The following is a 14976-nucleotide window of genomic DNA, read 5'->3' on the forward strand; positions in this document are numbered from 1 at the left end:
CTTGGACAGGAGGTATTTATCACCCCATTTGCCCATATACCAGGCGTGTGAGTGTGTTGCTGATGGTCTCTAAATTGTTCAGCCTGATTAGTCTACTGAGAATGATCAATATATTCACTTTACGCTGCTCACAGGTCTTTTTAAAGCTTATTTTTATGCTGGCTGGGACAAATGAACCTCTGATCACACAGTTTAACTGTAATATTGCATGTTGTAGACTCTCATTACTGGTCATCCTTCTTATGTAGTCCCTATCTGAAAGAAGCAACATTAAATTATTAATGATCCATCATGTGTTACTAAGCACTATGAGTTTATACTCCATTAAACTACTTTACGCTGCATATTACAAACTGAACTTGTTTTTCTTTAAACATTCTTAAGTCCTTCTGTCAGTGATATTCTCATAAATGTTGGACAAATAATTGTATTTTCCTCTCTGATATGATAGATTTCAGGCACAGCTACACAACCTCTGCAGAAATCCTGAACATCAAAGGACCATCCGCGCACCACTTAGTGCTGATGTTCATCAGGAAAAATCCATTACAGCAGAGACAGAGAGGCCAATTTGTTCAATGAATGTTGGCCTGGTAGATTGGAATGCAGTGCAACCACAAGACAGGTTTCTTTTTGAGTAAGCTGCATGTCGTTGTTTTTCTTGAACACAGAAATTGCTCTCGAAATTTTTAAACATTACCCTTCTTATAATTTTGGAGGTTTTTATCACTCTCTCCAAAACACAAAACACAAGAGTGAAAGTCTAAGAAACAGACTAAACAGTGTGCACAAATGTAACCTGTGATTCTTAGCGTGTCCAGCTAACTACATGACTATCTACAGAAGTAATCAAAGATTACTTCCAAGGCCAAACAGTCCATGATTAACTACATTAGTCTGTGGGGTTTTGTTCCAGGGTTAAGGTTAAGCTCTATTCACGATAGCCACACATTCTGCTGTGTGATATTTGCCCACTGGAAGCTAATCCTGAAGTTTAGGCTAACGTTAGCGGCTGTCTTTATATGATTTCAGGACGTTCTCACTCCAGCATCCTATAGCTCGTTATCTGCAGCTGACACATCTCTTAGCAGCAGTTGTCATTACAGGCACCATAATCAAGGGTCACCAGCAAGAAATAAACATGCTGTGTGAAAACGCAAAACTTGACTGACGGTTGTAAATTCTGCTATGCCGGGCTGATCCACTGAGTGAAACCGAGTCAAGCTATGTGAAGCCAAGCAGCGAATGTATGAAAAAGTAGCAACAAACCTTCACTGCCTCTGCGTGACAATAGCTGGAAATTAGCATGTCCACCTGGATTTCTATCGCTGCCAATTAGAGCTGGAGCCGATAAATGCGTGAGACTACTGCAGAGACATTTGACCTGAGAGTGAATGCTGACTGTGCCCTTTTCCACCGAAGACAAGCACCAGATGTTGGTGGGTGTCGGTCAGTGGTGGACAGTAACGAAGTACATTTACTTGAGTACTGTACTTAAGTACATTTTTTGAGTATCTGTACTTTACTTGAGTATTTGTTTTTTTGGAAACTTATTACTTTCACTCCACTACATTTCAAAGACAAATATTGTACTTTTGACTCCACTACATTTCTAGGAAGGTTGTTGTTACTTTTCGACTGAGCTTTGAAGTCAGCTGTTGGTGTTTTTCTTTTCTAAAATGCAGTTGGTCACATGCTGTGTTCCTCACAAAAGAAAACCAATCACAGAGCTCCTCTCAAATGGGACTGATGTAAAAGTGGAAATACATCATCCAGGCGTCTGTAACAAGAACAAGCAAGCTCTTCCTCTTTCATTCAAACAAAAAGCGGTAATGGTGATGGCAGGAAAAAGAAAATTAAATCTCAACATGTTATTATAATTATTAATTATTCCAGGTAGGTTTTAAAGTTGGATTGTTTTTATTGGGGTGAAAAATACCACATAATTCATGTATATACTGCCTCTGAAGACAGAAAGAAATCTCAGTTATTTAACAGACTTGGAGAACTCCTTACAGTTATCTTCAATCTAATTTTATGTGGTGATTTTAATACAGTTACATCAGAACATGACAACAGCTGTCCTTTTTGTTTTTGATTGCATTTCTATGCTGAAGTTTTTATATGTGTTTCTATAGGCTTTGTGTAGCAGAGTGGTTCTACAAGCAGGTCAGTGCATCATTAGATGGTTTCAGAGAGTTACAAGCTTCTGTAAATGCATCATGAAAACAATACAGCATGTATTGATATTAGAAAATGTACTTTGTAATTTGTACTTTTGAATACTTAAGTATTTTTAAAAACATGTACTTTTGAATACTTAAGTATTTTTAAAACCAAGTACTCTAGTACTTTAACTCAAGTAAAATTTTGACTGAGCAACTTTCACTTGTAGTTGAGTAATATTTGACCAGGAGTATCTATACTTTGACTCAAGTACTGGAGTTGAGTACTGTGTCCACCACTGGTGTCGGTGGGCTTTTTTTGCCCAGTGTAAAAGGAGTTCAGATTAACAGAGAATTTTCCTTCTGTTCGTTTGGGCGTGTCTGTTTTCCTGTCACATAACAGGGCTGCTTATGACCAGGGGTCAGGTCTGATGGTCTGATGACGTTATGGAGTCAAGAGGTCATGGTCGATGGCGCTGGACAGATGTGGAAGATTGTGAACAAAGCCAAGTGTGTGTGTGTGCTTGCCTACTTTTTGGGAAGAAGCCAGTCATTGTGTGGAGGTTATCAGTGATATCCAAAAAATGTAACTTTTTAATTTTCTAATTATTTTATCCACTTATCTCTCTTTTCTTTATCTTAAAGTGTTTTATGTCAGTTTCTATGACTGCTTTTGAACTTTTCTTCCACAACTTCACCACATCGTTGTATTAATGTATGTTAGTGGATGCATAGCGGGCTCTATCACAATAAGCACACATACACACAGGGTGTAGATAATGCCTTTGAAAGCTCTTGGTCCATGTGTGTGTGAGAGAGTGTGTGTGTATATGTGTGAGTGAATCCCTGCATTTAGCGGCCAGAAATAGCCTGTTAGGAAATCAATGTTCCTCTCCCAGTGGCGCTGGGAGCTGTCTCCTCCACAATAGAGGGACTGTCCTGTTTCCTGCACCCTGGAGGGAGTGTGTGTGTGTGTGTGTGTGTGTGTGTTTGCCTGAGTGTGTAGAAAGAGTCAAAGAGAGAAAGTCGACACAGGGAGCACAGACCTATCTAGACTAAGGGCCTCAGTTCTGCATCATCAGCCAGCATTAGACATAAAAACAAAGGGCAGAAAATAAAAAATACATATATTTGGGTGAAAGTTGAAGAACAATGTGTTCATAGACATGTGAGTGTTAATATATGTTTATGTGTGTTATGACCATGACCTGAGCCAACTGACCTCTCTGCCTGTAAATAAGTTGCTCTGTAAGGGTGTTAATAGGCATTAGTGTGTCTAATTAGCAGTGTCACATCATGAGAGAGGTCATCGACCCTGCTGTTAGTTGCCTCACCTGCGACGTTGCTCTGGCACTGAACCAGTCACCAGGCCCGCTGAGCTGAGATGGAAAGAATGAGAATTGGTGATGTCACTGTGAGACAGAAAGTGAGCCGAAACAAACTGGTTCCTCAGCACTAGCTGTGTGAAGTCACACATTTTGGGAAATAGCTGTGCTCACTTTGTCTCTCAGAGTTAGATCAATACAGCTCTTATGTCTGTTCAGTGAACATGAAGTTACTGCCAATTTAGGGTGAACACATATCATGGTTTGACTGGGATGAAACCAGTTTCAAGCCGGGTGCCTCGAGTCCTGACAGATATTTGTAAAACAATAAAATGTCCTAGTTTACCACATTTACTACCAAACTGATGGAGTTTTACCACAGTTAAACAGACCATGAAGCCTGCATTACACCCTTACTTTAATATTTTACATCCTATGTTGAAATTTGAGTAGGTTAATAAATGCTAAATGCAAAGTAGTAAGTTTTAGGTGCACATAGTTAAGTAATCAATGTTGCACAGCAGCGTTTGCACTGCATTGTGTTTGAGGGATAACAGAAAAATGGAAAAGAGTTGAGGCCCAAATTGTAACCGAATGTCTCCTCCAGTTCTGCTAAGCACTGAAAGCATATACAGGGTCCTGGTTTAGGGGTTTGAAAATATGGTCACCCTATGCCAGTTAGCTTTGCTAAGACTGGAAACAGGGAGGAAAAACTAGCCTGACTCTGTCCAAAGGTCCACCTACCGATGAAAACTATTTACCTATGAAAATGGTAACAATCTGCATCTAATTCTCCAGAAGAAAGTGAATAACTTAGTTTCCCAAAAACAGGGAAAGTGTCCTTTAAGGATGTAAAGAAGCAGATAAGAAAGAAAAAAAGACAAAGAAAGAAGACATTTGTCATCACTGGTAACGATATGTGCCTTGTTACCAGACTTTTCATGTAGTGACATCATTAGGTCAAAATTTTACTTCAATATGTTGGTTGATTACTAACTACGCAGCTGTTAAACATCAGCATGTCAGCATACTGACATTAGCATTTCACTCAAAGCACTGGTTTGCCTACAGCCTCACAGAGCATCTGTAGCATGATAAGCCCGTCTCAGAAATGTGGGTGGAGAAGTTTATGCATGGAAAAAAAAAAAAGTTTCCTCCACCCTCTGGCATACGTGCTTTTGTTTAGAACTAGCACAGTTTGGTCACGACTGCAGTCAGATGGATTTGTACTTCAGTTTCACCACATGCTAACTGACTTGTGACAGGAATGAGATTGAGCCATGCTCAGTGGAAGGAAGAAAGAGTCCCTGGCACTAAACCAAGCTCTTTTGAATCTACACCATAGTTTCAGCGTGGTCTCACAGATTCTGGTATAAAGTACCTCAATAATATGAAAGAAATACTTTTTCTTGAATGATAGAAATTACATAACTGGATGTAGCCAACAGGTTACACACAGTTATGGCCTTAACGGTGGCAGACAGGAACTCAAATATTCTGTCACCGTAACAAAACAAAACAGTATGTCCTGTTATTTGGGTAGTTGCTACACTGCAAAAAAAGAAAAGTTTAGAAAACTTAAAAAAGAAAGCAGCCTGCTCCAAAGCCAATAAGGGCTAATTTACTGTGTCAACCTGGTTAAGTGTTATCTTCAGTCTGTCAAACATAATATTACTATTCTGATCTACACATGTACGTAATTTAAGAAAATTTTAATTATGACACTAGGTGATCTGTGTGTTAAGTTGACACAACATATTAGCCCCTAGCAACTTACGTCAAAAGGTCAAGTTTTCTCAGCTTTCTTAATTTTAAATATTATCTATACTTCTCTGTGATGAGCAAGAGGTCGTATTTGTGCTATTATTATATATTTTGAGTAGAAAGGTGTGTTGCAAAAGTCAGTCTAAATGTATCGCACATGCAGTTTTTATAACACCTTATTTTATAACTTAAAGAACATTTTGGTAATTTGATCTGGTGAAAGTTGTACAAGGATGCAAGTTAGTTTTAAAACGGCTAAGCTTGTTGCACATTTAGTATGTTTTTATAGTATTTGTATGAGTATGTTTTGCCCTGAATGATGTAAATATTCAGAATGAGAGGCAGGTATTATCACCATGGGGGCCTGAACTGGAGGAATTACTTTCCCGCAAGCAGCAGGCAAGGAAATTTGATGGCAATATGACTCATAATAGATGACATGTTCATATTCAAGTCTTTCATTCTGCAGAAATGGTCCAGGTAAAAGTGAAAAATGTTGCTCCTTTTGCTTGTAATCGAATAAAAAATAACATCCCGTGTCTAAGAATGATATTGTAATAATCATAACACAAATATTGTTGTGTTATATCATAAAAAGGCATCAACTGGCTATGAGTGTCAATTTCTGACCGCAAAATTCAATTAATGATCCACCATTTATGTTTTTCAGAGCTCCTTGGTTCTGCAAAGAAAGTGAATGTCAACTTCCAGGATACAGATGGGTGAGTAACTCTTCCAACTCCTCTTGTGTACTTCTCATCTGTTTCCATTATTGTTCGCTCTTTTTCTCCCCCTCATCACTCTCTCTATTCCCTCTGCCATTCTCACTCACTCCCCGCTCCTCCTCTCCCCCCTTTTTAATATCCATCCTCTCCAACCTCCCCCCCCCCTCACTCTTCCCCTGGTCCCATTCATATTAAAGCTGTATTATCCTGGTAGTTCTACTTGTGTCTCTATAGTATTAAAGCTGGAGGATTAGCCCCGATACTCAGCTAAAGTTCATACTAGAATGGTGTGTTTATGCATGTGTATGCGTGTGTGACACACAGAGTATTAATGTCATTAAAAGCCTTGCATGTGTACAACATGTGGCTACGTGCTGATGTGAGCTACCGCTTCCAACAAATAATAAACTGCACCTCCGTGTTCCACAGTCCGTCATACCATTTGATCCCAATCAACATCACTGGATGATTTTCCAAGACATTTTAAAACAATAATAAGCAGTGCAACTGTGGCCTGCATCTTTGCAGTCTGGTGTCATTGTTTGACCAGTTGGAGAAGCAGACAGAGCGGTTTTGTGGTCTGCAGGTTTAAAGGACCAGTGTGTAGGATTTAGTGCCATCTAACCGTGAGGTTGTAGATTGCAACCGACTGAATACTGCTGAACACTGTGTCATCTTCCCTTTCCAAACATGTAGGAGAACCTACAGTGGCTGTGAAACTCACAAAACCCCTCTTCTAGAGCCAGTGTTTGGTTTGTCAGCAGTGCAACATGGGGGACTGTATGGAAGAGGACCCATGCACTCTGTAGATATAAACAGCTCATTCTAATATAACAAAAATGACAAAATTCTTAGTTTCAGGTGGCACTAATTAAAACATACTTGACTTTTATATTTTTTTTTAATATTATATTAAATGTCTGCCATATTCTGCCAATAAATCCCCATAAATCTCACACACTGGACTTTCCACTGGACCCTGCAGACAAACTTTTAGACAGAACTGAGAGCAGAAACAAAACCAGTTAACAGTGTAAATTAGACAATTTCTCAAGAAGTAGAATACTGCTGATGGGATTTCACAGTGACAAATGGATAGTAAAAATGACAGTAACAAATAAAAAGAATTTATTCCTTTTTAAAAGTCCCCTTTGAGTGTTGCAAATCAACATGCAAATCACATATTATGGATTTAAAAAATGATGATGTTTTCTTACGCATAGAAACAATCATTCAGAATCATCATGTTAGTGACGAGGAGACATTCAGAGGTGCAGAGGGAGACTGAGATTTCCTGAGAGTTTGACGGTTATTTCTACTTCAGAATGTGTCTGTCATGAAACCATCAGTAATGTTTAATTTCCTCTGTTCACTCACTAACTCTCTCGACCACAGCTCCCTCTGGCAGCTCATTTGCACCCTCTCACTCTAATGTCCACCCTCGTTCTTAGTGATACTACAGTAGTAGCACCCAGTACTTCCTGGTTTCGTAAATGACGCTTGCGTACAACAAGTTGTAGTTGATATGGTGTCAGTGTATAACCGTTCATTATGTGATGACTTATTTGACACTTGGACCTCAAGTTCAGAAACTAAAATTAGTTCCTGGTTCCTCCAGTTGAAACGCAGGATCTGTTCCTGAGTTCCTCAACAGGTTCTTGGTCCTGGCTCCAGTGTTCACTCTGAGCTGAGCGTCTCTAAGCAGCCACATAGTTGCTTTGCCAGCATTGTTAGCATTTCACAACCATAATGCGGCTCACTAATGATCGATGCTGTAACAGATACTTTGTGGCTGTGCTTTACTCATTTTAATTACTGTACACAGAATGCCGTCTTGTCTGTATTTCATATTTGTATTGTCTGAATAGTGCATAGTAGTTACTCTGGTCTTGGGTTATCTATACTATTGCAACAATTAATTACTTGATTATTTGTCAGCTATTTTGATAATCAATTGACCTTTTGCTAAGCTCCGCCCTCTTTAGTTACTGTTGCCAAGTCAAACAAGCTTTCCATTCTCACACTGCTTTTATGCAGTTTACGGTGATAACAGTGGCAGATTTAACATCAAACCTGGGAGTAATTGTGGAAACATGAGGTCTGTGATTCCTCAGAGACGTAAACAAAAGCAGCTTCTCATTTCTAGCTGACGACGGTGGATTTTGTTGGCTAAAATAAAGTCTCAAAAGCAGATTTTATAAGTGTAGCTGGGTGATGTAAGCTAACTCAACTTAAGTGAGCTGAAAAGTCTCCAGCTGACGTTGTAATTTTTCTGTCTCATGTTTTAAAGCAAGAACCCTGTGAAAGTGTTTGTGTAAAGTTACACAGCAGCTGCATACATGTTATAACATTAATGCTAAACAAGGCTAAAGCTAGCTTACATCTCAGCAAACATTGGTCGGGTGGTGAAATACATCAAGTATATCTACATGATAGATGACAGAAATACACTCATAAATGTGGGAAAAGGAAATGCAGGGTCTCGATCAGTGGAGCAGACTTTTAGATGGGTCACCCTGCTGGACTAGCCAACCGCGACCGCAGAAGATAGCCAGGGTAGGAGCTAAGCTAACCAGGCATTGTCGGCGACCCACTTTGATTCTGCATGAGCCCACATCCTCCTCCACAAAACATATTCAGATACAGTGGTATCTAACAAGTTTGGCTGGAGGTGAAGTTACTGCAGCTAGTAAGCTAGTGTTAGTTAGCCAGACATGCTAACATTCGCAGCTTATGTTAGAAAAGGCGAAGACTGAGTGTAATCCGTTTACCACGTGTGTGCACTTGTGTTTCATGTTTTTGAGAGACTACAGAAAAACGCCACCGTCCAAACTCATGAAAAAATGCAGAGTGTTGCTCTTCTCAGGGCCTCACGTCAACATGTAGAGAAATGGAAAGCTCGTCAGCTTTAGTCACGGTTGCTAACCTATGATTGGACAGGTACTGTTTGGGGCGGGGTTTAGTGAAAGGTCAATTAATCGGTTTGAGTCGTTTTTTTAAGCAACAGTCAAAATTCCCAGACTGCAGCTTTTTAAATTGGAATATTTGTTGTTTTCTTTAACCTTTACAAGGATTCAAGGATAAAAAGACATTTATTATCATTATACATATAGCAGTAAACTGAATATCTTCAGGTAATGGACAAAACAGGACACAAGAGGGTGTCATCTTTGGCTTTGGAAAACAAACAACTAATAGATTAGTCAAAAAACTAATCAACAGATTAATTGACAATAAAAATAATCATTATTTGCAGCCATAATCTATACCTCTGACCAGAAGGGAGTTCCAGGAACTCCACTGACAGTGGATGGGATGTGTCCACCCAGACCTTGTCTGCCTTCTCGGTCAGCCTGGTCAGATACAGGTGGTAAACATCAGCCTGCTGTTGCCTCATGATTTTCCTACCAGGTTTTCCTCTCACTAATTTGTTCCATTGAGCAATTTGCATTGGTCATACCAGCATACAATACAATACCAGATTTGTGAGAATGGGTACATAAGGTATAATAATCATCAGCTGTAACTTTATAATAACCATCCAAATATTTTGTACTGACAGTTTACAAACTAAGTATTGAACTTTCCATATTAATGTTAACAATTTTCTTTGTATTACACAAACTAATAATACAATTATAGCATTATTAATAATTAGTAAACATTATTTTATAACACGATTTAATTAACTGTCAATTTATCATTTATTAACAGTGGTTATTATAAAGTGTTACTGGCCCTTCTTAAAAATAGCATCAGCACATGGGTCCAGAGGAGTTTGTGATCAATAATAACAGGGATTCCCAAGCATTTTCATGTCAAGGTCATTTTTAGGTTTTAAGATAAAAAAAAAAAGTCTTCATAGTCAATCAGTAATCAAACTAGAATAACTATAAAATATAGTCAGTCAAAATGGCCAACCTTATTTGTTCCCTTGTTGTTTCAGCTTCCAAAACGTGATGAAAGTTAAAATATTGTAATCCTCCATGTGCAGGGGACCGCCTACAACCCACTCAAGGACCCTGTTGTTCCATGGACCCCAGTTTGAAAAACATTTAATAATAAGACCAAGATTCTTATCCTCAGCACCTCAGTCTCCTCTGATCATAGATAGAGAGGATGGTGGAGTATCACATCTAAAATGTGAAATCAGCGTGTTTGTCGAACTGAATGATAAATGAAATATCATTAAGTGTCAGTTTTTAGTCTGTTGTCAAAAATATATTGGCATTTACATTCACGAGTGAATTCCTAGAGACCTAAGGTGGTCCATCTGAATTCAATAATAGAGCTATTCCAGATGCTTGTGGAATTTGTCACTTTTTCCATTAATTTGGCACTCACAGTACCTACTCATCCATGATAGATGACTGTCTGCACAGTGCAGCAGCAGCAAACGACGCAAGGTAGAAATGCAAATTCCTGCAACCATGAGTCATGCCGGCTTCAGCCCTTGTGAGAGTAATTTAAACTGAGCTAAAAGACTGCAAACTGCGTTGAATGAAGTGGTTTCTGTAAAGATAAAGATCAAAAATAATCCTCACAGCGCTGCTTTGCCACTCTAAGTGAAACTGAACAATGCAATCTAATTAGTGTGTTTACTGTTATTGCCTTTTTGCCCCTTCATTCCTCCCACAGTATTAAGTGCTTCATATTGGCTGATGCTGGCGTGGCTGTGTATGCATGTTCGTCTGCTGCACAGATAAGACATAAATAAAGTTTATAATAGAAATGCATGGATCAAGTCGAATTTAATTTTATAATGAGCACACATGGCTAATGAGTGTGCACAAGCGTATTCATTTTAGATTCATTTACTCTTCTTGGCAATCGCTTGGAGACTCGTAATGAACACAGTCTGAAAGCTCTTAATTGGGATCTTTCACAACAGATTTTGCTCAACTGCTCTGTGTCTGTGTGTGTGTGTGTGTGTGTGTGTGTGTGTGTGTGTGTCTTTGTGTATAATTGCATTTCCTAAGTGGTGTCAATCAGCTGGTGCTACACCGTTATTAAAAACTAACAATGGCTGGTCAATATTTTTATGATATTAAGATAATTAGGAAACGGAGTTGGAGTAAAGTAGAGAGAGATGATGGAGTGAAATGTTGGCATACGTCCCAATTTTCCCAGGGGTCTCCTGTTTTTCATTGCCCTTATTCCTCCTAGGATCACAATTCTATTGTATTTCTCACAATTTCTGACATATGTTCACACCTTTCTTCCTTTTCATTATCACAACTTGTTTCTGACACTGTACAGTGTGTGTAAGCCTTATACGACCCTAAATGTCTGCTGTTTCAACCCGCACAACAATACAGCTACACCAAACCAGACTTCCTAAGAAGAATTCCTGTTTCATAGGGGACGTTTTAAAGGAAAGGGACATGCATTTTGTAAAATCTGCTGCATCATTTTTTTAGGGGCAGGGGCAAAAAATAAATCAATGAAAGAATCTTTAAAAATTACCAGAATGCAGGAAGCAAAGTCTCTGAAACTCTACATCTAACTTTTGGTATTGAAATCCTCCCTATGTTCAAGGTCTCAAAGTTGGCAAGTATGCATGTAGAAGAGAAATGAGGGTTTGTCACGTAGGGACACCGTGTATCTCACAGGAGACTGCAGCCGTGACAACAACAAAGCACTTAGACCCCTCTTTATAAACCCTGACAAGGAGCTCCCCATAGAGAGCCGAGACTACAAGAAAGCTTCTGTATAGTTATGTATGCACTGTATGTGAGTGTGTTTGTGCAGGCGTAGAGGTTTACTATGTGAAAACACAGAGGGACTCAAGTAGAAAGGAAACAATAAAGGATAAGGGGATAGCATCATACCTGTGCCAGGTATGATATCACATACAGTATTTATAAATGATAGCATAGAGTGCACCCAGAAATCTGGTAGAGTGGATCTCACTTAAAGCCCAGGGGTTAAATAATGCAGAGTGGCTCAACACTGTTGACAGAGGACATGAAATGCCCAGCGCTCTCTCGAGGAAGAGTCTCAACAAGGTTTCTGTAGGTGCAAACAGCTACAAAGCAACATAAACACATGACAACACCATAACTTAACCTCTATGTTCCTCTATGAAACTAGATGGTGACAGATGGCGAAACACCTACTGCAATACCACCACAACTGCCACAGGCAACCAGGGCAGATTTTCTAAAATAAAAAGTTTTTTTGTATAGTACAATATAGTATAGGGTGTCTTAACTAGATGTAGGCAAAGTTTTAGATAAAGTGTTCTTACATAGTATAGTCTCAGATTTCTGTCCTGGGCTCACATAACTGTATAAACTTAATTAGGAAACAACAAAAGAAACAATTTGAAGTCCAAATTTATCAATTTAACCATTATTGTTTATTTAAAACATTTTGTTATTTATAATAATGTATTTATAATAAGGTGAAATTTGAAATAATTGTCATCCGACTCATTTATAAAATGGACTCATGATCAGTTTTGATCTGAAGTGTGACACAAAACAAAGTATAAGTAGTTATTTTTTTTAAATGACCTCATCTCTAAGCAAAGTCTAGACATGACTTAAGTGCTTTCCTTGTTACTTACGTCAAGGTATTCCAGTCGAGGAAGCACATGTGCCCATGACTTGGGGAGATTTGCAGCAGCTTTATGAACAATGTGATAGGAATGACAAGTTAAAGGTGTGGGGAATCAATAGCCTCACACTCACAAGCTATGTGTTTGGCTTTTTGTGTCGCCTCTCTGTTTAGTCCACCGAATAATACATGTTGCCTGGCTTCTGTTTCCTCTACAGTTGCCATGATCTTGTCTTCCAGAAAGTTTGCTTTTCTCTTCTGGTCCGTGGCTGTTCCTGACTAAACTCTACGAACTCTGCATTATATAGAAAGTATCACTGATTGTAAGGAAGGAATTTTATGTTCATTTGAGATTTATAGATCACAAGTGCTTAAGTTACAAATTTACCTCTCAGAAACTGTGTAAGCAAGGTGTTTTATGCATCTTTTATGAATCCAACTGAAGCACGGCGTCATAAAGGATCTTACGAGTAAGCTCTAGGACAAATCAAAGAACGTTTCTCTAAATGAGGCCCTTGATGTTTCCTATTCATAGATCAGAGCCTGTAGATCCCGGTGGAAGTTTTGACTGTACAGAAGGTTAATGTTCTGGCATAGAGCAGATTAGATCGCCCCCAGCAACTGAATTTAATTTCAACAAGTCAACAGGATCATGTTGAAGTTTCAAAAATGCTCTCACTACAGTGAAACTAACAACTATGGGAACTAACATCATCACACGTGGATACAGTTGGGTTCATTAAATCCACAATAGTCTCAGCCTTCCATTCAGACACTACTTATAATATTCAAACATTCTCAGAATGAGTGAAAATAATACATTTATACTGCATGCAAAAGATGTATTGGATTGGCATAAAGTGGGCATGTCTATAAAGGGGTAGCTTGGGTATTAGGCTTGGCAGTATCCATTTTTCCATACTTTCATACCCTCCTCACATTTTATGGGTTTATACAGTATAAGGTGGTATTTCTGTAAAACGTGTGTAAAATTGCTCAACTACACTACACTCCACTGTACATAATGCTCCCACAACGTAGGTGGAGCCGATCGTCATAGTGGTGCTATTCCCACAGCTGGGAAAAAACACACACACATGCAGGAACTCCACTTTGGTCTTGACAAGATGCAGCCTTTATTCACTGATAAACTCAAACCTAAACTATTAATTTAAAGCCTGGTGTCTGCACACATTCTGCCAGAATGACAGCTTCACTGCTCACCTTTCCCTCTGCTCAGCGTGCACTCACTGGTAACTGTCTATACCATAGCCAGTAATTAGTCTGCCCCTCGCCCTCTGTGATGCTCGCTAAAGTTACACACTCACGAAGAAACGCTACTCTGAGCAGTCAGTAGTCTGCAGTGTTTGTTAGCTCACCTTCATCATCTGGACTCAGTCCAAAATTTTCCAAAACAGGGACAGAGGCATTTTTCTTTTTTTTTTTTTTTTAATAATTAGTCCTGTAACTTTATCCCCCAGATGCCATGTTTCTTCTTCTTATGAAAGCTATGTTTGTTTGCTCCGCTGTGTTTATGATGGTACTGAAAATCAGTTGTCAGTATTCCTTAATACCATGGTATACCATAATACCTTTATACCGCCCAAACCTTCTGGGTATCCATAGAACCCATTTTCATTCAGATACCTTGATGCAGGGACTCCTTTAAAAATGCCGTTTTTTCCGACTCCAAAATTTAGCTTTGGAGCGTCATTTAGCTCCCTTCCCAACAATCTGCCATGGCTGGTGCAAATGGATGCCTTTGCACATCTAGATTCTTATGATACCAGTATCTACACGTTAGCTTAAATACTGAGCCCGCTAAAGCCTATGAAAGATGGACAGATAAAACACTCACACAATTACGCACAAACACACACACACACACAACAACAAACAAATGCATGATCCCATCCAGGCTTACGCCTTGCAGAGATAATTTACTCTAATCTAATACACTGTAATGCTGTAATGGCAAAGTCAGCTAATTATAAACTGAAAATATTTTCACTCCCCCACTGTAAACTTGGTTCCATCTCAGTGTGGGCTTTTGACTGTTGAAACGCGAGCACGCTCACCTGTCAACAAGGCTGCCAACTAATTAGCTTCTTGCTCTGTCGTCCCAATTGCCAATTCACCACTGTTTCCATCAAAATGCGGACGAACCATTGCGAGGAGAGGAAACATTTTAGAAACAGTAGAGTGTTATCGACAAATGTGTAATTAATGTTGTTGGTTGGTTGGTTTCTATGCTCAGTGATTCTCTGCCTTTAGAAGCTAAAGAGGAAATAATGAGACCATCAAAACAGCCATTCTTGAATAAAACATTTATGCTGAGTGATTGCTGCCTTAAAGGTAAATGTGACTATGAGATAAGTAAGTGAGTCATCTTAACACTTACAAAATAGCTTTTTGACAGTATAGCCAAGAGGGCTT

The 14976-nt window shown here is 39.0% G+C and overlaps 1 protein-coding gene across 8 annotated transcripts in view; it reads left to right on the top strand.

Moving 5' to 3' along the window:
- Positions 1-14976, top strand: part of caskin1 (CASK interacting protein 1) — a 121676-nt gene that overhangs the window by 56059 nt on the left and 50641 nt on the right. For all 8 annotated transcript variants that reach the window (XM_084744609.1, XM_084744611.1, XM_084744613.1 and 5 more), the window contains exon 2: positions 5925-5976. In XM_084744609.1, the coding sequence (XP_084600735.1) occupies positions 5925-5976 (52 nt within the window). The remainder of the gene's footprint in view (positions 1-5924; positions 5977-14976) is intronic.

Source organism: Lutjanus erythropterus, chromosome 19 (genome assembly GCF_056507025.1).
Source record: "Lutjanus erythropterus isolate fLutEry1 chromosome 19, fLutEry1.hap2, whole genome shotgun sequence".
Taxonomy (NCBI): domain Eukaryota; kingdom Metazoa; phylum Chordata; class Actinopteri; order Lutjaniformes; family Lutjanidae; genus Lutjanus; species Lutjanus erythropterus.